The 22,610-nt window shown below is 42.5% G+C and overlaps 1 protein-coding gene across 8 annotated transcripts in view; it reads left to right on the top strand.

Annotated features, from left to right (window-relative positions):
* Positions 1 to 22,610, top strand: part of DOCK8 (dedicator of cytokinesis 8) — a 233,762-nt gene that overhangs the window by 205,415 nt on the left and 5,737 nt on the right. For all 8 annotated transcript variants that reach the window (XM_010860673.1, XM_010860679.1, XM_010860674.1 and 5 more), the window contains 7 exons: positions 4,418 to 4,561; positions 5,978 to 6,109; positions 6,567 to 6,701; positions 8,327 to 8,416; positions 10,422 to 10,658; positions 13,117 to 13,260; positions 14,495 to 14,601. In XM_010860673.1, coding sequence (XP_010858975.1) covers positions 4,418 to 4,561; positions 5,978 to 6,109; positions 6,567 to 6,701; positions 8,327 to 8,416; positions 10,422 to 10,658; positions 13,117 to 13,260; positions 14,495 to 14,601 — 989 coding nt within the window. The remainder of the gene's footprint in view (positions 1 to 4,417; positions 4,562 to 5,977; positions 6,110 to 6,566; positions 6,702 to 8,326; positions 8,417 to 10,421; positions 10,659 to 13,116; positions 13,261 to 14,494; positions 14,602 to 22,610) is intronic.

The raw sequence follows: 22,610 nt of genomic DNA on the forward strand, positions 1-22,610 counted from the left end.
GAGTGCTACTGGTATTCAATAGGTAGAAGCCAGGGATGCTGCTAAACACCCTACAATACATAGGACAGCTCCCACCACAAAAAAATTATCTGGCCCCCAAATATCAATATTGCCAAGGTTGAGAAGACCTGCTTTAGTGTATTACATTTGCCTCTTCTAATAGCTTTACCGTCTCGGGTTTTTTTTTTAATTATTATTTACAGTAAATATAGATTTGATAGGCATTTTGACATTCCTAAATACTTTCATATCCATGATTTCATTTGACCTTCTCCGTAAACCAGTGAAACAGACAAATAGAGCAGATATTATTACTCCTGCTGCACAGATAAATTGAGAGAGCAACTTTTCTAAGGTCATTTAAACTCTTTCTCAAAGACTTGTAACTGGCACAGTATACTGACAAATGTGAAAGCATTTTTTTCCAAATATTGGAGAACTTATTCCCATCCAGGCCCATTCCTTTGATTACACTCCCCAACTGTTTAACATCTTCCTCTCTAATCTAAAATTGAGAAAGAACCAAACTGACCTGGGAAGGAAAAAAGGGCTGAATCAATACTGTATTAGGATAAGCTGAATATTACCCATAGTTAGCAATGGGAAATTGTCTGCTAGGTCTGAAAGTTGGTTCAGGTTGCAATGCTCAGTGGTCACTTGGACTGTTTTTGGTGAGTACTTTAAACAGTCTTTAGAGGAAACAAAAATTTTATGGGTACTTTTAGAGGCCTAATCCATAGAAATGACCATTCCTGAAACCTGTAACAATATAGTACAGAAAGAGAGCCCTTTTTAAGGCAGACTCACAGAGTTGTTTACAAGCGTTTGGATTATTCCTGTTTGAATTTACGGGACTGATTTTATAAAAGGCTTTATTCTCATTGTTGCTCTTCAATTCAGTTTTGTGATGCTGTGTGAACCAGAAAGAGGAGATAATTCAAAGTAGCTTTCCCAGGCTTAGAAAGTAAGACACAAAAACTGCTGTTGGCAGAGCCAGGAGTTTCTGATTTCCTGGATACTGTTCACCAGGCAATCTGGGTATTGCCTCATATTATTAATTCCTCCTTTCTTATGGTCTTCAATACCAATACTATTTGTCATTTCATTCTCAGCAAATAAATTTTATTCTCAATTCAGAAATGTTCATTATAAAAAGCCAAAAATTTAATTCTTACCCCAAAAGCATAAAAATATCACACCTGATTTTGAATCATACAATAATGAAGAAAGGTATAAAAACCAATTTTAGATATATATATTTTTTTGCCAAATTAATTTTGACCATTTGATATTAGCAAGGAAAAATATAAGTACTACTCTTGCAGTTCCCAGAAATCTTTGGGCTTACCACTTAATGTGGAATTATATCATCCTTTTGTCTTGTTTCATTAACTAAACTATTACTTATAAACTTTAATGCCTTTTTCCCACTTACTGTATTTTATTTTATATTCATCACTTAAATATTAATAGCATTTAATTATTGTTTCATGTTTAGTAAGCCTTGCAATTCTTATTTCACCTAGAATTCTATTGCTTATAGAAAGTCATACCAAGGTGAGTAGAATAGTTATTCTAGAAACAACAGAAAAACTCCCATGTTGTCCCTATGTGGGGGCATATAGCTCTACTTTTTCATAGATCTTTATTCACTCATTCATTCTTTTAGGTGATATTGAGCATTTATTTTGTCCTCACGGACTTTACATTCCAGCCAGAAAGTGAGATCATATAGCTAATTCTTCCATTTTTTATTCAATTACAATTATGATAACTGCTGTAATAAAGAGGTACAAGAAACTGTGAGTATTTATCATGTGACCCAGCTTGGGGGCCATGGAATGTTCAGAAAGACAAGGAAGGGGAAGGGGAAGGAATTGTGAAGAGTGAGGTCTTCAACACACAGAACATGGTGAGAAGAGAAGCCAAATTATGCTGATGCTTATGAACCAAGTCTCCTTTCTCTTGAATGAGACATAGCAAATCTTTTAGGAAATGTGTGCTTGCACATGGCAGAAAACCTAACCCAGACTGACCTAAGGTAGAAATGGAATTTATCAGCTTACATGAGAGAGATGAGTCTGGAGTAGCACCTGCCAAACTGGACCTAGGGGCCCAAACAATGTCATCAGACCTCAGTATCATCATCACTTCCAGTCTCTGCTTTCTGTTATGTCAGCTCATCTTTTTTCTTTACCGGCTTCCCACACTCATGGACAAATATTTGTTTACATCTCCCTAGGTTCAAGTCCTGGAGAATAGAGAAATGCCTTTATTTCCAGAAGTTGCAGAGACAGTCTCAGTTGGTTCTGACCGGGTCATATGCTCATCTTTGAACCAATCATAGTGGCCAGAGACATGGAATGCTATGATTGGCTGGACCAGAGTTGAGGTCCACACCTGGAGTTATGGATGGTTTCCCTGGAGGCTTTACTTTACAGAAGGATGAAGGAATTTTGGGCAGCATTAACAACAGATGTTCAGTGTTGATTCCTTAAATGCTGTGTGCTTTAGTTTTCAACTTTGTTCTGCTCCAGTAAAATTGAAATTTTGGAAAGGAATTATAAACTGGAGATAAATAAATCTGTGCAAGGAAAATAATAACCCTGAGGCCACTGAATTCCAAGGAGCTGAGATCGTTGAATCTGTGCCCCAGAGTGCAATATTTATTCCACAAATGTAGATATGTCTACATTCTTAGATACTGATGTTACTTTTACCTCCCTGATTCTGAAGCCAGAAAAATCTGCCCAGAATCTTTTTCCTCTGACTACGGCTGATAAGATTGCTGCTGCTGCTGCTGCTGCTAAGTCGCTTCAGTCGTGTCCAACTCTGTGCGACCCCATAGATGGCAGCCCACTAGGCTCCTCTGTCCCTGGGATTCTCCAGGCAAGAACACTGGAGTGGGTTGCCATTTCCTTCTCCAATGCAGGAAAGTGAAAAGTGAAAGTGAAGTCGCTCAGTCGTGTCCGACTCTTTGCGACCCCATGGACTGCAGCCCACCAGGCTCCTCCATCCATGGGATTTTCCAGGCAAGAGTACTGGAGTGGGGTGCCATCGCCTTCTCTGGCTAATAAGACTGCATAACTGCAGCTATATTCCTCTACACTTGGACAATTGCATCCAGTACTAATGGTATTCGTTTCTTGGGTCATTAGATTTTTTCAACGAAATCTCTTGGACCTTCTGTTATTTCTAGTTTAGAAACATCATAGAAAAAAGACTGTCACAAGAAGTTCTGAGAGTCTCCTGTATTCCAAAAACTACCTTATCAGAAGACACAGGACTGGAACAACTCTCTCTTCCTTGACGCTCAGGATGAGTCACTCGATCATGCTAGCCAGGCCAACAACAGGCAGACAGATTTTACTTCAGTAGCCAACCCTAGTCAATTGATAGTGGTTGATTGGAGTACCATACTGAGAGGAATTTTGAAAAAAGCTTCAGGAAAAAGAGTACTATAATTAATTAGTTCTGTCTGCTACAAGTCTAGACATATGAAGAAATAGCATGCGTGCTACCTGTTTGCCAGCCCTAAGCTACAGAGGTTTCCAGTTTTTTTAATGCACCATGTGCATTTTTTCTATATCCATGAGACAGACTGAAGAAAATGATTCTTGGGCTGTCAAAAGTATGAGAGTCCCTGCCAGAGGCAGAACTGGGGGGAGGTGAGCAAGTCATGTGAAGTGCAGAATTTAAGGAAGCACTCACTCTCAGGGTCCAGCGTGTTCCAGGTCATATCTTACAGAACCCTGAGAGTGAGTGTTTCCTAAATGTATGACCTGGGGTTTTCACGTGCTCACCCTAGCCCTGGCCCTGATCACTGCATTCTCTACGAGAGACTTTCAGCTTTATGGTTTATGTAAAAATAAAAGTGTATAGAAAGGAACAAAATGTTTGAGGGGAGAGAAAAAAAACCAGTAACTGCTGCATTGTCATAAAGATTCCCATAAAGAAGGCCTTCTCATTTGCAGTTGTCATGTGGTATTATGACTGTTCACCTACAAGCCAAGTCAGTAGTAGCAAGTACTTTAGAGTTTCACTCAGCTGGTGAAACAAGGAGTCTAATTAACTTTTTAAAAAGTTAATTTTAAAAACCACAATCCCTGCTGAATGTCCCTTAGGGTCCTTTCTCTAAAGCAACTCAGCTGTTGTTACATTGAGGTAAGTGCCCTTTCTGTATCTGCCAATGGTTAAAAAGAAAAAAAAATCTTGAGTTTTGAAGGCCAGTGGTTCTATGTGTTCTTTCAAAATGAGTGGCAGCCAGAGGCTATTCTAGATGGAATTACAGACCTTTTACAATCATACAAGGTGACGCTGTCGGAATGATGGCTTCCTCATCCCTACTATGGACTCCTGTGGTGCCTTGTTAGTCGGGTTCCCCAGTTCTCCAGGCTCACACTGCGTTCTCTTACAGAATATTTCTTCCAACGTACTGGAGGAGTCTGCCGTCTCTGATGACACCCTGTCGCCTGATGAGGATGGGGTGTGCTCCGGCCGGTACTTCACGGAGAGTGGCCTGGTGGGCCTACTGGAGCAGGCAGCTGAGCTCTTCAGCACGGTCAGTACACACCACCCTCTGGGTCGCCGCAGTCAGCCTGAACTTCAGTGTGTGCCCTGTGTGTGGGCTTTAGTGCCCAGCCAGTCAGTCCCACTTCATGACGACACCATGTGCAGGGATGCACGGGGCATGGGAGGGCCCGGAGGACTTTGATGTATGTAAACTGGCTCAGCTCTCAGGGAGGTGAGAAAGCCTTTCATCACTGCAATATTCTGGCTTTCACTACATGCTCATTAGCTGGGCAGCAGTTTCACAGTATTATTTCCATTTAATAGAGGTGGAAACTAAGCCACAGCAAGGTGAAATGGCTTGCCCAGGCTTACACAATAAATCACAGGGCATGTTCTCATTCTCTCATTTACTCTCCTTGAGAGAACTCCTGGGGTGGAGCCTCTGGGAGAAGAGAAAAATAATAGACAAGAGTTTTCCTGACAGCTGAGTAATCCTCAGGATTGTCACAGACCACAGACAGCTCAGAGAAATGTAGGAGTGGAAACCACAGACACTCCTCTCACTAACCTAATTTGGGTCTGTTGTTGTTGTTGATTCATATCCAACTCTTTTGAGAGCCCATGGACTGTAGCCCTCCAGGCTCTGCTGTCCATGGGATTTCGCAGGCAAGAATATTGGAGTGGATTGCCATTCCCTCTTCCAAGGGATCTTCCCGACCCAGGGATTGAACCTATGTCTCCTGCATTGAAGATTATTCTTCACCACTGAGCCACCTGGGAAGCCCAGTCTGGGTCTAAATACTCCAAATTAAAGGAAAAAAATGTATAGATTAAGTTACTGAGTTTCAGGTCAGGAAAGAAAGTCTGTTGTTCATTTTCATAATTTCCCTACTCCCTCAAATTTTAAGCAAAGTAAATATTTAATACTTCACTCAATTTAGCTGATCCAATTTGTTTTCATCCTAATATTTTTCATTCTTCTCTACTTTTCATTTCCAAGTTTCCACCTACAGCCTATGTATTTTAATTGTTGTTTTAATTATCTTCTGTTTTTCAGCTTTCCCTTTCAGAATCCAGATAACTTCCAGGATACTTTGTTTTTCCTGAAATTCAAGAAAACCAGCTAGTTAGACTCTTAAGTATTTTCAGGCATTCAGTGAACATCTGCATATATGAGGACCCCCATCTGGCTATATGATGCCCAAGATTGTCTTCCTAAATTGTTCTTAGTCCCTGCTGCCATTCTCCTGTCCTATTTTTTTCCCAGGAAACCCCTTTTTCCAACTTAACATTATCAGATAGGACCACTTAGCATGTGTCTAGTTCAGTTTGAATGCTACAACCATCCCAAATATACTCAAGAGTTTATTCCTGCACTGTAAGATATTATGATGCCAATAATAAATCCATTCCCTAGTGCCCAGTGGATTAAATTCTCTTCAATTTTTTTCCTCCTCTTTCCAAGGGAGGACTGTACGAGACGGTTAATGAAGTCTACAAGCTGGTCATCCCCATCCTGGAAGCTCATCGAGACTTCCGGAAGCTGACCTCCACCCATGAAAAGCTGCAGAAGGCCTTTGACAGCATCATTAGCAAGGTAGCTGAGGATCCTGACTAACAAGTGCAATGGTCTGATAGCAGGTGACTGTCTCAGAGATGCTGAGACCTTCTTCCTCTCTAGGGAGTGACTGGCCTGACGGACATCAGTACTGTAGCTCTCTCCTATCAAACGGAAAAGGGCTGGAAATAGAGGACTGTCATTCAAACTGTGAAAGAAGGCAGTTGAATTACTTTGCAACCAGGAATGTGAAAATCTCTTAAATTCACTTAAAAGAAATCCTAGAAATCTTTCGTGGGTTTTTTTTGTTGTTGTTGTTATTAATTCCCAAGTTTGTTCTATAAACATCAATTTTTTTAAAGGTGTTAATTGTTTGTATTTCCCATAGGAATAAAATGCCTTGTAACCCAACAATAAAAGACTCCTGCCCTTTGCAACCCAATGGATCCTCATGAATTACAAAACTAAGGAGAGGTTTTCTTATTCTGTCCATCAGGGTCATAAGAGGATGTTTGGAACCTACTTCCGAGTTGGTTTCTATGGATCCAAATTTGGGGATTTGGATGAGAAGGAATTCGTTTACAAAGAGCCTGCAATTACCAAGCTTCCTGAGATCTCTCACAGACTAGAGGTAAGACAAGTGATTCTCGGTGATTAACATTGTATACTTTACAAAAAGCAAGTTGTAATGGGTCATTACAACAAAACTAAGAGTCATACATTCATCATTGATCCATATATAAAGTTCCCCACATTGCCTGTATAAAAGCAAGATACTAGGTGAAATCATGAGATAAAGTAAGGTAAGGATGCCTGTGTGCATGCTAACTCTTAGTCACATCTGACTCTGCAACTTCTTGGACTGTAGCCCACCAGGCTCCTGTGTCCGTGGGATTCTCCAGGCAAGAATACTGGAGTGCATATCCTCCTCCATAGATCTTCCTAACCCAGGGATCGAACTCGAGTCTCTTAAGTCTCTTGCGTTGGGAGGCAGGTCCTTTACCACTAATGCCACCTGGGAAGCCCCATACTCTTCCAAGTTTGCAAATTTATATGGTGAATATTTTCAAGAATATCCAAGTCAATGTCATGTGCTTTCTTGTAAACCTTTCCAAATTTCAGTAATAGTTTTTCAGCTTGGAGTTTATCATCTTGACTTTAAAGTCATCTGGCAAAATTATCAAATTTCCCCTAGAAAATTCTGTGGTCGTCTTTTTGGTGTTACCAAGCAACATTCCGACTTATGATTTGGAGGTGCTCGACTGTGGGCCCACTGTGTCCTGGGCACAGTGAACTCTTCCTGTTGATCCAAGGAGCACCCCTCTCTGGATAATCAGAATCAGCACCTAATCCCATGTTCTGGCAGCTGCAATCCAACCTGCTGTTTACATTTGATCAAGAATGTAGCAGAAGAGAGCAGGATGTTCTTGGAGGAAAAGCTGGAGAAAGGGAGAAACAACCTAGAGAAAAGAGAGAAAGAAAGAAACAGACATGGAAAGGGCTAGGCACTAAGAACTCAGGAGGAAAGTCATGGGGTGCCCCCTGAGCAAAATCATCTCAAGCTGAATAACTGGGTCCCCTGAAATGCTGATGACAATTAACTGGAAATTCGCTTTTTGCTTTCTTGCTATTGCTTTGAATTTATGTCCTTTCATGACTGTCAAACTTAAAACACTTTTGTTGTCAAATTGCTCCTTATATTGATACTATCCATTCATGCCAAAAGAGACAAGAGGCTTTAATCCTTACTTGACCCAACGAAGCCATGGTTCAAAGTGAATGGGTGACTTGCGCAAAGTTTTTCAGCTCATGAGAGGAACTAGCAGTTGACCCCAGGCCACTTGGTTTCCTAATATGTTTCCAGTTTAGAACTAGAAGCCTATATTTTACCTTCCTGTGACTGGTTTGTCACACTGTGGGAAGCCTCGTGACCTCCATGTTCCTAGGGTACAAAAGGCGAGAAGTAAATAGTTCTATTCCCCAGAGCATCTTCTGGAAATAGATGATGCTGTTAAATTAGATGTCAAGCATACATTTTATATGGAAGTACAGATCAGTTTGCAAATGCTGGACTTCCTTTTATTTTTATTTTTGTCTCAGGAAATGCTGAACTTGCCTCATTAGCTCGGAGGCACTTTAAATAATTCAGAGAGCACATTGTACCATACACTTGTTCCAAACTTATTCCGCTTCTAGAGACAAAGAGTTGCAGCATGTTAAAATAACCTTTATAATCTGTTGGTTTCTCTTGCCTAGGCATTTTATAGTCAATGTTTTGGTGCAGAATTTGTAGAAGTGATAAAAGACTCTGCTCCTGTGGACAAAACCAAGTTGGACCCTAACAAGGTATGGGAATATTGCAAAAAATAGCCATCAGGCTCTGATTCCCTTTGTTCTACCCCAAAACATAAGATGACCTCCTCTGTCTGGACTCCACGTCATTTCAATGCAACCAGATTTTTGTTTTGTTTTGTTTACGGTTTAACAGTTAAGTCTTAAACCATACTCAATGGCAGGGATCTTAATAGGAGCCACCATTTATTAAAGACCAGCTGTATGCCTGACACTGTATTAGACCCTTTACATACACTGTTGCATTTCATCCTCCTACAGCTCTTTGATGTAAATATTGTTATTCCCATTTTACAGATGAGAAAAGTAAGATCTAGAATAGGTAAGCAACTTCCAAGATCATGCAAGTGTCAAAGCCAGTATTCAAACTTGGGGTCTGTGATCCTTAAACTTGCACTTCTAATCACTTCTTTACTGCCCTTCTATTAAAACTTTGAATCCTCAGTTTAAAGTATGTTGAAAAGATACAAACTTCTCACGGACGCATTTGGTGGAGGCATTCTTTTCAGCCAAATACAGGGTCATTGTGCTGTTGGAGGAATGATGAAAAGGGCTTGGACTTCAGTTTCCTCACTTTTCATATGAGGGTGTATTCTGTCTCACCCCCAGCTGGGTGTACCACAGTGCAATTCTGATGCTCAGCATGCAGAGTTAGTGTCAGACTCCGCCAGCTAAGGCTCAGTCCTGCAGGAGCTTGCCCTGTTCTTCATAGTGTGTTGGTATGGGTGCATGTGTATGTGCATACATTTTAAAATTAAATATATGCTATAAAATTCCCTTTTTTGTGTGTATCTCTATGAATTTTAAATCAAGAGATAAGTTCCATATATATATTCCAAATATTTATTTCCCCATGCCTCTTTGTAGGCATCCCCTCCCTCTGTTTTTAGCCCCTGAAAGTCATTAATCTATATTCTACCTTTGTAGTTTTGTTTTTCCAGAATGCCATATAAACAGAATCATACAATAAATAAATGGAATTATACAGCCTTTTCGGAGAAGGCAATGGCACCCCACTCCAGTACTGTTGCCTGGAAAATCCCATGGACGGAGGAGCCTGGTGGGCTACAGTCCATGGGGTCTCGAAGAGTCAGACAAGACTGAGCGACTTCACTTTCACTTTTCACTTTCCTGCACTGGAGAAGGAAATGGCACCCCAGTCCAGTGTTCTTGCCTGGAGAATCCCAGGGACGGGAGAGCCTGGTGGGCTGCCGTCTATGGGGTCTCACACGGACAAGACTGAAGCGACTCAGCAGCACACAGCCTTTTGAGTCTGACTTCTTTCACTTAGCACACTGCATTTGTGATTCACCCATATTGTAATGGTTCATTCCATTTTACTACTGAGTAGTATTCTGTTGTATGGGTGTACCAGAGTTTGTTTACCCATTCCCCACTTGAGGGACACTTGGGTTGTTCCTATTTTTTGTCTATTATGTATAGTGCTGCTATAGACATTTGAGTCCAGGGTTTAATATAAACACACACACCAAAGTGGGGTTGCTGGGTCATATGATGAATATAATTCAACAGTATGAGAAACTGCCAGTCTGTTTCATAAGGTGGCTGTGCCATTGTACATTCCCACCATCAGTGTATGAAAGCTCCAGCAGCTCCCTATCCTTGTCAGCCCTTGGTATTGTCAGTTTCTTTAGTTTGGCCATTCTAATAAGCATGGTTGTTCTGAAAAAAGCCAAGTTTTGCTTCTTCTGAATAGCAGTTTGCAAATTCTCACACCAAGTTTCAGTTGGGTCATGAGCTCTGCTAGGAGGGTCAGCTTGTGGACCTGACTTCACCCTCCATTCGCCTTCTCCCAGTCCTGTCTCTCATCTCCTCGGGGGTGGAGAGGAAGGATGGCTAACAGCTCATGTCTCCCCTAGTTCTCTCAGCTTTGTGAGCACAGAGGGGTGGTACTACCTCTCTCTGTACCGCGGGCCCCCCCAGTGTGCCCTGGGTGGTCATGTGCAGACCAGCTCATCCCTTCCCTTTCCCCACTCAGGCCTACATACAGATCACTTTCGTGGAGCCCTACTTTGATGAGTATGAGATGAAAGACAGGCTAACCTACTTTGAGAAGAACTTCAACCTGCGGAGGTTCATGTACACCACCCCCTTCACCCTGGAGGGCCGGCCTCGGGGCGAGCTCCATGAGCAGTACCGGCGGAACACCATCCTGACCACCCTGCACGCCTTCCCCTACATCAAGACCAGGATCAGTGTCGCCCAGAAGGAGGAGGTGAAGGCACTGGGGGGAACGGGCTTGGACGGTGGCCGTGGCTGAGCCAGTGGGCCTGGGTCTCCTCCCAGGATGACACACAGGCTGCCTTCATGCTCCTTCACGGCAGACTCACATAAAAATCTAAAAAGGGATGCCTTTGAATTATTATTAAGGTGGTTATCCTCTCACTGTCATGGTGGCTGGGAATCCCATTTAGGCAACTGCATGCTTTATAGCACACTTGATATTTAAGTATATTCTATTTTAAAGTTATATCTTTAATGGAAATATATGTACACAATTGTAACATTTACTTTGTATTTATATTTTAATGTTAAATTACATGAAATATCAAAATTTTAAAGATTTTATTTAAATTTTTACATATTTGAAAGCTTCAGGTGATTCCAACAGCATTGTGTTGTTAATTATCAGAGACAGGAACAGCAAGTGAGTAGCCCCAAGGAGTTGATGTTGAGCTGTAGGAGGGCACCATGCCAGTTAGACAGGGTATCAGTTGTCTTCTAGTCCCAGCATCCCCCTGTGACGAGTGCACGAGGCACTTATCTTCATCAGTTTCCCTATCTAAACGTTGATACAGGGAAGACCTCTTTCTCTCTCTCTTCTGGTTCCATGTGTAGCAAAAGACCTCAAATTCATGGATCAAGAAAATGTCTCAAGCTACAGAATTGCTGAAAATTAGACATAAGCATTTTCTTTTAGTTTAAAAGATGTACATGTGCATTAATTTGTCATTCATTTTGTGTAGAGTCACTGCCTTGCCTGTGATTTAGGGTTGGCTGATCACAATTCAGCATTGTCTTTCTTGTATAAACCTCACCCATGATGCAATGTCCATGTGTTCAGTTTTGGTTTCTGCAAAGCAGAGTGAGAGCTTAAAGAACTATGGAAAACAGCGTGAGAGCAGAATGCTTCTAGATTTTATGACTTTTTTTTTTCTGCCCGTAGCTTTTGACCGTTGTCTTGAGCACACCTAATAAGACAGGAATCTTTATAGCAACTCAGTTTCACAATGTCTTGCCCAAGCATTAGCTGGTTTTCATAGAAACCACTCTTCTTTCCACACCCATAGTTCACCAGTTTATGCATTACTGAATTAGATTAGGTCATTAAAATAACAAGTATGACAGGCGTAAGCAAGTTGGTGAACAAACACAAATGAACTGTGGTGAATAACACACCTCCTTGTGCAGGAGCACAGGGACCGAGCTTCCTGGAGAGCTGCCCGCCCGCTCATGTGTTCAGCAACCACATCACAGTATGGGTTTCACAGAGGGCAAAGAAAGCCGAAACTGATGACTTGCCTAAGAGAAGGTTCACTTAAGGCATCTGCTGTATTTCTTACTCTTTTAGACTTCTGAGCACTGGGACAGGTTGGTACAGCACAGAAATAAAATCATGGTCTCAGTAATGAGTCCTCACAATTTTTCTTGGCCATTTGTAGTTCCTCCAAGAATGTCAGTATGTTAGTTTGTTAAGGCTAATATAACAAAGTACCACAGATTGGGTGGCTTAGAAATAGAAATTAATTGTCTAATAGTTCCGGTGACCAGAAGTCAAAAATCAAGGCACTGGAAGAATTGGTTCCTTCTGAAAGACATAAGGGAAAGTTCTGTTCCAGACCTCTTTCCTTAGCTTGCAGATGGCTGCCTTCTCTCTGTGTTTCTTACATCATCTTCCCCCTGTGCATATCCATGTGTCCAGATTTCTTCTTAGATGGACATGTAAGTCATGTTGGCTTAGGCCCATCCTAATGACTTCCTTTGAACTTGATTACCCCTGTAAAGACCCTATCTCAGTTAAAGTCACATTCTGAAGTACTGGGGTCTAGGACTTGAACACCTGAATTTGGAGGGGACATGACTCCACCAATAACATTTACACCATACTCCAAACCAACAGAACTTAACAACTAGATTGACCCTGAACACAATTCTGTTTATCAAGAATTCACCTTCAAAGTGATTTTTTAGAGAAAGCACACATGATGCAAAAATCTTGTGTTATTGTGGAGAAGAAAGTCTTGATTACTGTGCTTTCCCAATTTTAAGTAAAGTAACTTGTTCAACAATAGGAAAGGAAACCTAACAGTGTATAAGAAACATGGATTTTGAATGTGGATATTATTGTGGTCAAAATCTGACCTCCCCACTTATGACTGGTGTCATTTTGTGGCACTTCACCTTACAAATCCTTCTTTGATTGTAAAGTAGAGAGAACAGGAGGTTGTTTTAAAAAGTAAATGATAAATGTATGTAAAGCTTCCAGTACATAATAAGTACTCAAGAAATGTTAGACTCTTCCTTCGTCTTAACCTGTCAAGATTATTCTAAATTGCTCTGAAAGCCTTCACTGATGCTTCAAACCCAAGTGTTCTCTTTGTCATAGCACCATGCTTGCTCATGGCTTATAAGACCCGACAATGACCTTCCCTACATTTATGTCTCACGTTCAGTTTGTTTTGACACCAATTGAAGTTGCCATTGAAGATATGAAAAAGAAGACTCTGCAATTAGCAGTTGCCATTAACCAGGAGCCTCCTGATGCCAAGATGCTTCAGATGGTGCTGCAAGGCTCTGTTGGAGCTACTGTCAATCAGGTAAGCAAAACTAGCTGGTGGCAGCTCCTCTGGTTCTCGTTATTTTGATTTTCATTATATGTCTGCACCCTCCTTCCTTGAAGTCAATGAGAAGTCTGATCAACATGCCAAAAGTGTTCTTAAACTTAGACTGAACACCTGAGGTCTCTTCAGCTTCATGTAACAACCAAAGGTAGGTAAGAAATCCTAGAGCTGAGTGGCCCATGTCTCAGCAGTACCATTTCCTTGGAGAAGTCTTCAGCTGGGGCCAGTTCTGGCATATGATCCAAGTGGAGTGCTTAGTCATCTCCACTTTAGGCAGAGTTGTTGCAGGGCTTGAGATGAATCTTAAGAATTCCATAGGAGAGAAAGGAAAGGGTCTAGAACATCAGCCTCCTACGTCAGTCAGATGAAACCAGTACATCAGGAGCACTGCAAAGCAGGAGTGACCGGGAACCCTGCTTCTTGGGCCTCTTCAAAACGGACTGAGTCTTCTCAGATTCATTAGAATTCTAACTCCAGTCTCACCATGGAACTGATCCAGCCTCAGATAGAGGGAGTTCTAACAGTTCTCTCTGTCCAGTGTGCTTCTTTAATTTCAGAACTAAATCTACACACCTTCACACTCAAAACTCAATGAGTATCATGACCCTTTCCTCACCCTGCACAGCTGAACTCCCCTGCAAAAATTCTGTGCCCAGAGAATATCAAAGTGACAGAAATGGTATTCATTACATTTCCAAGATCAGAAAATATTAAGAAGCTTTTGCTTTTTTGTAATTCCCAGTCTTTTAATGAAAATGGAAGACTGTATAAGCCCGCAACCATGTGGATTATGCATATAATTTGCATATCTCTGACTCAAGCCAGAAATTACACAAGATGGTGCTTGCCACTAGGGCAGCTAGACAAATGAATATGAATGGATGGATCAAGACAATCCCTATTTTCAGGAAAGCAACTCTAATCATATACCATTTGATGTAGTATATTACCTTTATATATGAAGGAAAATCTATTATTAATAGCATTTGATTAAGGAAATACATTTATGCTTTTGAATATTCTCCTAAATCTGTAGACTCTTCCTAGGGAATCAACATTTTCCTAAGTTCAAGACCTTCCTTGATTTTTTGTTTTAGTTTAACTAACTACAAAATTAAACGTTCAAACTAAGAAGTTGCTCCAACATGTTCTCCCAAGTAATTTCACTTTCTTTCCAACATCAGTAATGTTTTTCACTTTTTTCTATCAGGGACCACTGGAAGTAGCCCAAGTATTTTTGGCTGAAATTCCAGCTGACCCAAAACTTTATCGGCATCACAACAAGTTGAGATTATGCTTTAAGGAATTCATAATGCGGTAAGAGGGGAAATGACTGGGAGTTCAGTAGAGCTGTCGTTCTCAAAGTGTGGTTCCCAGGCCAGCAGCTTCTGCATCCCTTGAGAAATTTGCTAGCGAGGCAGATTCTCAGATACCAGTCAGACACACTGAGTAAGAATTTCCAGAGATGGGGCCCAGCAACCTGTATTTTAACAATGCTCCAGATGATTCGGACGTGTGCTCAGTCTGAGGCCTCTGCAGAGCAACACGACTTGCACTAGTAACTAACAAACTGCACGGTGCTTTCACATTTATCGTCTCTCACGTGCCCCACAGTCACAGTGTAAATAGAGTAAGTCTTCATTTTACAAAAGAGGAAATGGAGGGTCAGAGATGGGAGATGATTGACTTAAGGTCACACAGCCAGTCAGTAGCAGAGTTGAGTTCACACCAGATCTTCTGAATCCAAAGAGCCCACACTCCCTTCAGTTTGCTGATATTCCACAGTGCATTAGAGCCTGAGATTTCCTGGCATTGGCAGTCTTTGTAATTTCCCATCATACAATAACTGATTTTTAGAAATGTAAGACACTGCCTCAAACTGAGAGATAGAGTCAAGACTCTGTAACTGGAAGTTTACAAAGCTGTCGTTGCGATGGCAGTTCCCACTGGCAGACAAGCCTCATCTCCACTCTTGAATTCTGCAGTGGAACTGGCTGCCAGCGCAGCCTGTTGAGCCTAGATAGGAAGTGAGTCTTGGGGCAGTCTTGCAAGCTGCTGCAGTGCAGACCAGTGCAGAACCTTAGAGCAGCATGTAAAGTATAGGAATATCTTTGTTTGGCAGATGGGGTAAAGGAGGCTAAAAGTTAAAGCTTGCTGAATTCAGTGAAAACTCACCAGAATGCTGTCAGGCGAGGTTTTCCTCCTTCACAGGCTTTAGTGAGGCGAACATAAATTTGCTATGTATAAAGGAGACATTCTTTGTCCTACAGCGAATCACAACTGCTTAGTAATAGGGGGGTGTGTGTGTGTGGCTGTGTATATGTGTATGCACGCATCCATATATGCGTACATACATACACATACAGAAATTATATTTATTTTATATTTTAATTGCTTCCTGTATTTCCTAGCAATTTTGACATTATACCAAAACTAGATATTCTTCAGTAAATACTGCATTTTCATAAAACAAAAGCCTAGAAGAATATTGGGAGAATGTTTAAAGAATAATATATTTCCCACATATTTTCATTTAAAATGAGCTATGGGGGGATTCCTCAGCAAACCAGCGGATAAGGTTCTGTGCTTTCATTGCTGAGGATGCAGGTTCAATCCCTGGGCAGGGAACTAAAATCCCACAAGCCATGCAGTGTAGCCAAAAAAGTAAATTAAAAAAAACAGTCAATCTTAGTTTAACAGTGAGTTATGGTGAAAGGCTCCTGATGGTGACAGTGACCTGGGCCTCTCTGGACCTCTGCAAGGACCTGTGAAATGGTCAATGAGCACACACACTGGGACTCAGGTGTGATAGTAGTTGTGGGAGTGCAGGAGCTGGGTATTCCTCAGCTCCTGACAAGAGGATTTTTATTTGGCTAAACAGCAAAGCTATGCAGCTTGTGCTAAGAACTGTGGAGAGTGCAAGAAATACAGGGTTACGGAGTTCAGAAGAGAAGAGTCGGTTGCAGGCTGGAGTGACTGGGGAAGGCTTTATGGGATAACATTACTGACACCTTGTCTTGAGTATGTAGGTGGTAGGAAGAGGACAACGGGAAATGGAGCTATTACTGGTAAAGGGACCGACAGGAGCACAAGACGCAGAGGCAGGGGTGTCCTTGGTGCTTCTGGGCTCCTCTGAGCTGGCAAGAGCAGTGCGTTCTGTGGGCACGCCAGCACAGGGAGGAGAGAGCCTGGGAAGACAGTGGTATTGCTAAATAAAGAAGTCTCTGAATAGAATATAAAATGTAAAAGGAAGCTTGCTAAGTGAAGCGATTTTCTGTTTCTTAGTTAAAATGTCCTTATAAATCTACTGAACAAGCATTTCTAATTAGCTCCCAGCCTGAGGACAAGTGACTACAAAGAGAACCAGGGCTGAGTCAAACCAGTCCCAGGCCAGATACACAAAAGGAGATGAATTTTCTTAGGGACGATCCTCTAGCAAAATCATGTATTAGACTTTTGCTGGTGAAGTTATCTTTCTCCCCAGATGGCCTGCAAAACTGGTTGCTTTCCAAAGTCAAATCCACCATTTAAAATGTTGTTCTCCGACCCTTCCAGTGATTCCTATGGGAAACCAAGCTGTAGTCCTTCCCCTGTGCTGGGTGGGCTGCCGCCTTGTTCTGGGAAAGCCTCAAGAACATCTGTCGGTGCTTTTCAAACATTTGCTGTGCAAACAGATGACCTGGGAATCTTGTTAAAATGCAGACTCTGATTCAGTGGTTCTGGGGTGGGCCTGAGACTCTGCATTTCTAACAAGCTTCCAGGTGCTGCTAAAGCTGCTGATGGAACTGAACTTTGAGCAGAGACTGTAAAGATGTAGAGGTTGCTTGATTGCCCCCATCTCACATTTTCTCCTCCCCTCCCCCTCCCCAAGGGCTCCATCCATCAGGTCCTGCCTGTTGTCACTCAGCATTTTTCTCCCCTTTCCTCCCTTTAAAACAGTGAACATGCCATTACTTTTACACTTTTTAACAACTGTAGATGCCAGTTCATTCATTCAACAGTTATTGAGCCCACACTTTGTACCAGGCACCACACTACATGTGTGCCAAAGCGAAGTCCTAGTACAAATGAGACAAGGCCACAGATGATACAGTACTTCTGCTCACTACTTCACTGTCAAAGTCAGAGGACAGTGACTTTCTTTCCACTTTATTTTACATGGATCAAAAGTAGTGGGTGAGACTGTGGGGAAGGTTGCATAACCATATTAAACTATACATTTACAGTTTAATAATAAATGATGATTAAACTCATCAAACTGTACATTTACAAGGGTGAGTTTGATGATCTGTAACTTATACCTTCAACACAAGTAGCAGCTGAGGAAACCTTCCTTTCCTCCGTGGCTTAATTGCTTCTCAAGTCCAGTCAGCAAGCTGCGGCTCTGCAATGAATAGAGAAACTGTTCGCTCAGGTTGTCTGTACCAGTGTATTTTCTCCCCCAACTCTGCTGTCTGCAGAGGTGATACAGGAGTGGGAAATGTTTGGGCATGAAAGTGTTCCTGGGTTTGCCTTGAGTGAGCGCCAGCTTCACAGCAGGCTTAGGCCATAGATATATCAGTAAGCCCAGATTTCCAAGGTGAACATAAATGAGCCTGGAAAAGTGAAAAAGTGTTAGTTGCTCAGTCATATCTGACTCTCTGTGACTCCACAGACTGTAGCCCGCCAGACTCCTCTGTCCATAGAGTTCTCCAGGCAAGAATGCTGGAGTGGGTAGCCATTGCCCTCTCCCGGGGATCCTCCCAACCCAGGGATTGAACCCAGATCTCCCACATTGCAGGCAGACCGTGTACTGTCTGAGCCACCAGGGAAGCGCCCTATCAGTAAGCCTTCCGATGCTGACTGCTAATAGCGGAAATGTACGCTCCCGGTTGTACTGCACCTGGGTCCCACTGCTGGGAGGTGGCCTTTCTGACTCAGCTGTGACAGACTGGCTGGAGCGGTAAGGAACCTGGCAGGCTGACCTGCTGCGGCTGATGCTCATCCAGCCAGTGCTGCAGCTCTCCAGATGGTTGCCAAGCTGGGGCCCTGACCCCCTTCTGAATCATCTCCGGGTTTCAGAAGCCAGGATGGAGAGGTACAGCATTCTGTATCCCTCCTTTGCTCCCCAGAGCATGCAGACCATTTAAAACACTGAAATCTGTGCCAGTCTGTATTTTTAATTTTTCTTCTTGTATTTCTTAGCTTAAGCCACTATAACAAAGTATCCCAGATTGAGTAGCTAAACAACAGACATTTATTTCTCACAGTGGCAGAGGCTGGGAGACCAAGATTAAGGAGCCAACAGATTCAGTCGAGGTTCTCCCTCTTGCTGTCTTAACCATCTTCTCACTGTATCCTTACATGGTAGAGAGAAGCAGCAGACAGTTCTCTGGTCTCTTTCTATGAGGGCATTAATTCCATCATATGGGTCCCACCCTAATTTTAACCTTCATTCCTCCTAAAGGCCCTACCTCCAAATCACATCACATGTGGGTCAGGGCTTCAACATGTGGTTTTGGAGGGGACACAACCCTTCAGTCCATAACATGTACGCTTTCTTATTCCTATAAAGACTAAATGGTTTTTAAATTTACTTTTATATTTAAAGAAAAGATAGCAGGACTCGATGACACCAGTCCCAGATTGCCTTTAAGGGATATTGTCTCAGATACATCAATAGAGTCTCACTGCACAAATGGTCATAGAGTCTTAAAAGGACTTCTGGTCTGTGAAGAGGAAGGAGAGTGAATTTGTCCAAGTGGCCAAAAGAAAAGCAACTGTGCAGTGTGGGTGATAAAAGAAACAGTTGGTGAAAAGTGATCTGAGTATTTGGTGGGAAAACAAAGCCTTAAATATCATGAGAGGTTGCTCCAGAGCAGGTCTGTAGTGGGAATGTTTGAAGGACTTGTGTCCCTTTTCCAGGGTCACAGAGACCTGTCTCAGTGGGTGTAGGAGGTTTGACAGAAAACTGAGAGCCGAGGAGAGCAGCACACATGTGCACATGCGCACGCGTGCGCACGCACACACACACACACACATACACCTCTTTGGACCCCACCCCCGCCTGGGTTCTGGGATGTTGTAGAAGGCCCTCAGAATCTGCTTCCAGGTATCAGACTCAAGGTTGGACATATTCCCAAGCCCATAGTCCCAATCTTGCCCCTTAAGAGGAGGAGACAGGGCCACTGTGGCTTACCCAAGGGAGGCACTTCATGGGCCCCTCTGGGGCAGCCCATCCGAAGTGGGTAGGGGGGCTTGGGAACACAGGTAGATCCAGCCGCAGCTGCCCCTTCTGCCCTGGGGTGCGCCCCCTGCCCCCACAGTGCCCTGTACTTTCACACGTGCCTCCCCATCTGTGTGATGCGGACGCCCAGAACTGTGTCTTCTGTTGGACCGTTATCTGCTCTTCGCCCTAGGAGAAGCAGGCCACACTGGCTGCCCAGTACTCCCTGCTAGCAGCCACCCAGCCAGGTCTTCAAACACCAAGACCATTTCATCCCCATAAACCCACTGTATAGATGAAAGAAACGAGGTTGAAGGAGACTGTGATTAGCCCAAGGTCACACAGCAGCTAAGTGGCAGAATCAGGAATTAGACTAGTCTCCCAGTGAGACAGGCTTCCCCTGGGGTCTGGGGTTTGGTAGAGGTCAGGCTGGGAGGGAGAAAATGCTGGAGACGGAGTTGGAGAAAGCCACAGGGAGGTGTCCAGCTGAGGTGGCTCTGCCCACAGGACCCTCATATCTTCTGAAGCTCCTCCTGCAAAAAGGCTAGATGTTCTTTTAGCACCTTGCCCCCAAATAATCCTTCCTTCCCTCAAAGGGCCTGGAACATATGTGTCACTCCAGTCATGGGAGATCAGATCAGTCAAGCCAATCTGATCTTCAGCATCTCTGTCAGATTCTTCCCTCATTGCAGCAGCTCAGGTGGAACTTGCTAAAGTGTTACCGGGAAGATGAGAAAAGCAGAATACCACAAATTGGGACTCCAGAGAGAACAGTTCCAACTTGAGACCAAAACCATATGCCTGGCTTCTAGCTGGAAGAGCCAGGGTCTTTCCTAGGCAGCATTTGTGGTGTTGGGGTCAGGATTGTGGGCTCTTGAGCCCAGTCACCTGGCCTTAAATATCCACTCTGCCTTAACTAGCTTTGTGACCTTGGGCCAGTTACCCAACCTCAGTTTCCCAAGCTATAAAACGGGAATAAAATAGTAACAACCTCTTAAAGTTAGTATCAAAACAAAGAGAGTCAGTTCATAGAGCTTAGAATAGGACTTGGCACATATGAAGTGACTGATAAATATAAAATTACAGAGCAAATAGAAATTGGATCTATTTGAGTAGGAAAGAGAATTAATCTGAGTTAAATGTGGATATTATCTACCAATGACTCATCTGCCTCTGTAAGGTTTGTACCATAACACATGATAGGGCTGACAAGACGTTGGCCTGGGAGCATGAGGATCTTGGATTTGCATCCATGTTTTTTGTCTCCAAAGGTGTGTGACTCTGGACAGGTTACTTGATCTCTGCATCTTAGTCTCATCAACTGTGAAAAAAATGGACCGGAATATAAAATCTCTAAAAGTACATCCTCATTCTCACACAGAACAAATAATTTCTACACATGCTAAGCATTTTATATATTTAATTCATTTAACCTTTATAAAAATTTATGAGGTAGGCTATTATCACCATCATGTCCCAAGTGAAGAAACTAAGGCATGGAATGCATAAGTAACTTGCCTAATAAGACAATAAGTTGCAAAGCAAGATTCAGAGGTGAGTACTCCAGTTCCAGAGTCTGTCCTTTTAACTATTATGCAGTGCAGTTCTCTCTAGGCACTACATTCAGTTGCTAGTAACAGAGAAAGGAAGTAAGAGTGACTTAAGATAGAAACTTATTTTTCTCTCATATAAAATAAGATCAGAGATAGCCATCCCACAGCTGTGTGTTAGTCACATAAAGTCATCAGAGATCCTGGCTCTTCCCATTCTTTTGCTCTGCTGTCCTGGTTTTAGTGTATCTATCCTCATAGTCACAAAATGGCTGCTAAGGCTCTGGCAATCACAATCACATCCTGTTCATTTCAGGAATAGAAATAAGGAAAGAGCAAACATCTACACTCCTTTTAAGAGCTTTCCTAGTGACTTCATTTTATATCTCATCAGACATCCCTTTTTATAAAGGAGACTAGGGAATGGAGTTTTCCAGGTGCGTATACCACCTGTGTGTGTGCATAGCCGCTCAGTTTTGTCCAACTCTTTGTGATCCCGTGGACGTAGCCTGCCAAGCTTCTCTGTCCATGGAGATTCTCCAGGCAAGAATACTGGAGTGGGTTACTGTGCCTTCCTGCAGGGGATCCTCCCAACCCAAGGATTGAACCCAGGTCTCCCGCATTTGGGTGGATTCTTTATGTCTGAGCCATCAGGGAAGCCCGGGTTTACCACCTAGAGTTCTGTTGTTAAGGAAGACAGGGAATGGATGTTGATGAAGCAATTAGCAATTTTTTGTCATACTTAGCGACTGATGGGTGAGCTGTGCTGAAGGAGCATTGCAGAGGAGGGAGGGCAAGAGATCCAGTGGGTGAGGGCTCATGGCCACCCTCTCTGTAGAAAAAACATCTGACTCCTTAGTTAGAGGCCTATGAGAGTTACTCCCCAAAAAACCAGGAACAGTATTCTGAAAGCACAATTTCCTGTCCTTTCTAGTCCCCATCAGTCTGGTTTTTGTAGGACTCTGCTGAAAAACCCCAGCACATTGACTGTAAGAAAATGCTTGTGTTCAGTGAACTTGTCGACAAAGTGAACAGCAAAGGAGGGGGCCATCTGGAACAGTGGTGTCACTGGCTGCACAGTTGAGATGTTTGTGGACCTAATAAAAGTGTTACAGATAAGACCATTGAAAAAATTATTTGTAATGTACCTATATGATCCTGTATACATTTCCCGAGAGATCTGGCTCTTCTCTAGGAGGGAAATTTAATTCATGGCTCTCTTTCATTTATGAATTTAAATTAACATAATGAAAATTATTTTAATTTTAGTAAGAAAACCTAGAGATTATAATCCAGATGGAAGAAAGAAATACAGATAACATCTATGAAATACTTTGCTATAAAATTTGTTAAAATATAAAGTTACTTTATACAAATATGAGTCTTTTTCATTCTACCTATTAATATATTTGTCTTTTTAAAACACTATGTGTATCTGTAGATATTATGTCTTCTGATAACAAAGATCGTAGAGAGTGTAGTTACTTCTGAAGTTTGCAGAGTAGCCCATCCCCAAGTTAGCAATTCACTTCTACAGGCCTCTCATCTGCCAAGGTTACAAAACTGGGCCT

This window comes from Bison bison, unplaced genomic scaffold (genome assembly GCF_000754665.1).
Source record: "Bison bison bison isolate TAMUID 2011002044 unplaced genomic scaffold, Bison_UMD1.0 scf7180017864469, whole genome shotgun sequence".
In the NCBI taxonomy this organism is placed as follows: domain Eukaryota; kingdom Metazoa; phylum Chordata; class Mammalia; order Artiodactyla; family Bovidae; genus Bison; species Bison bison.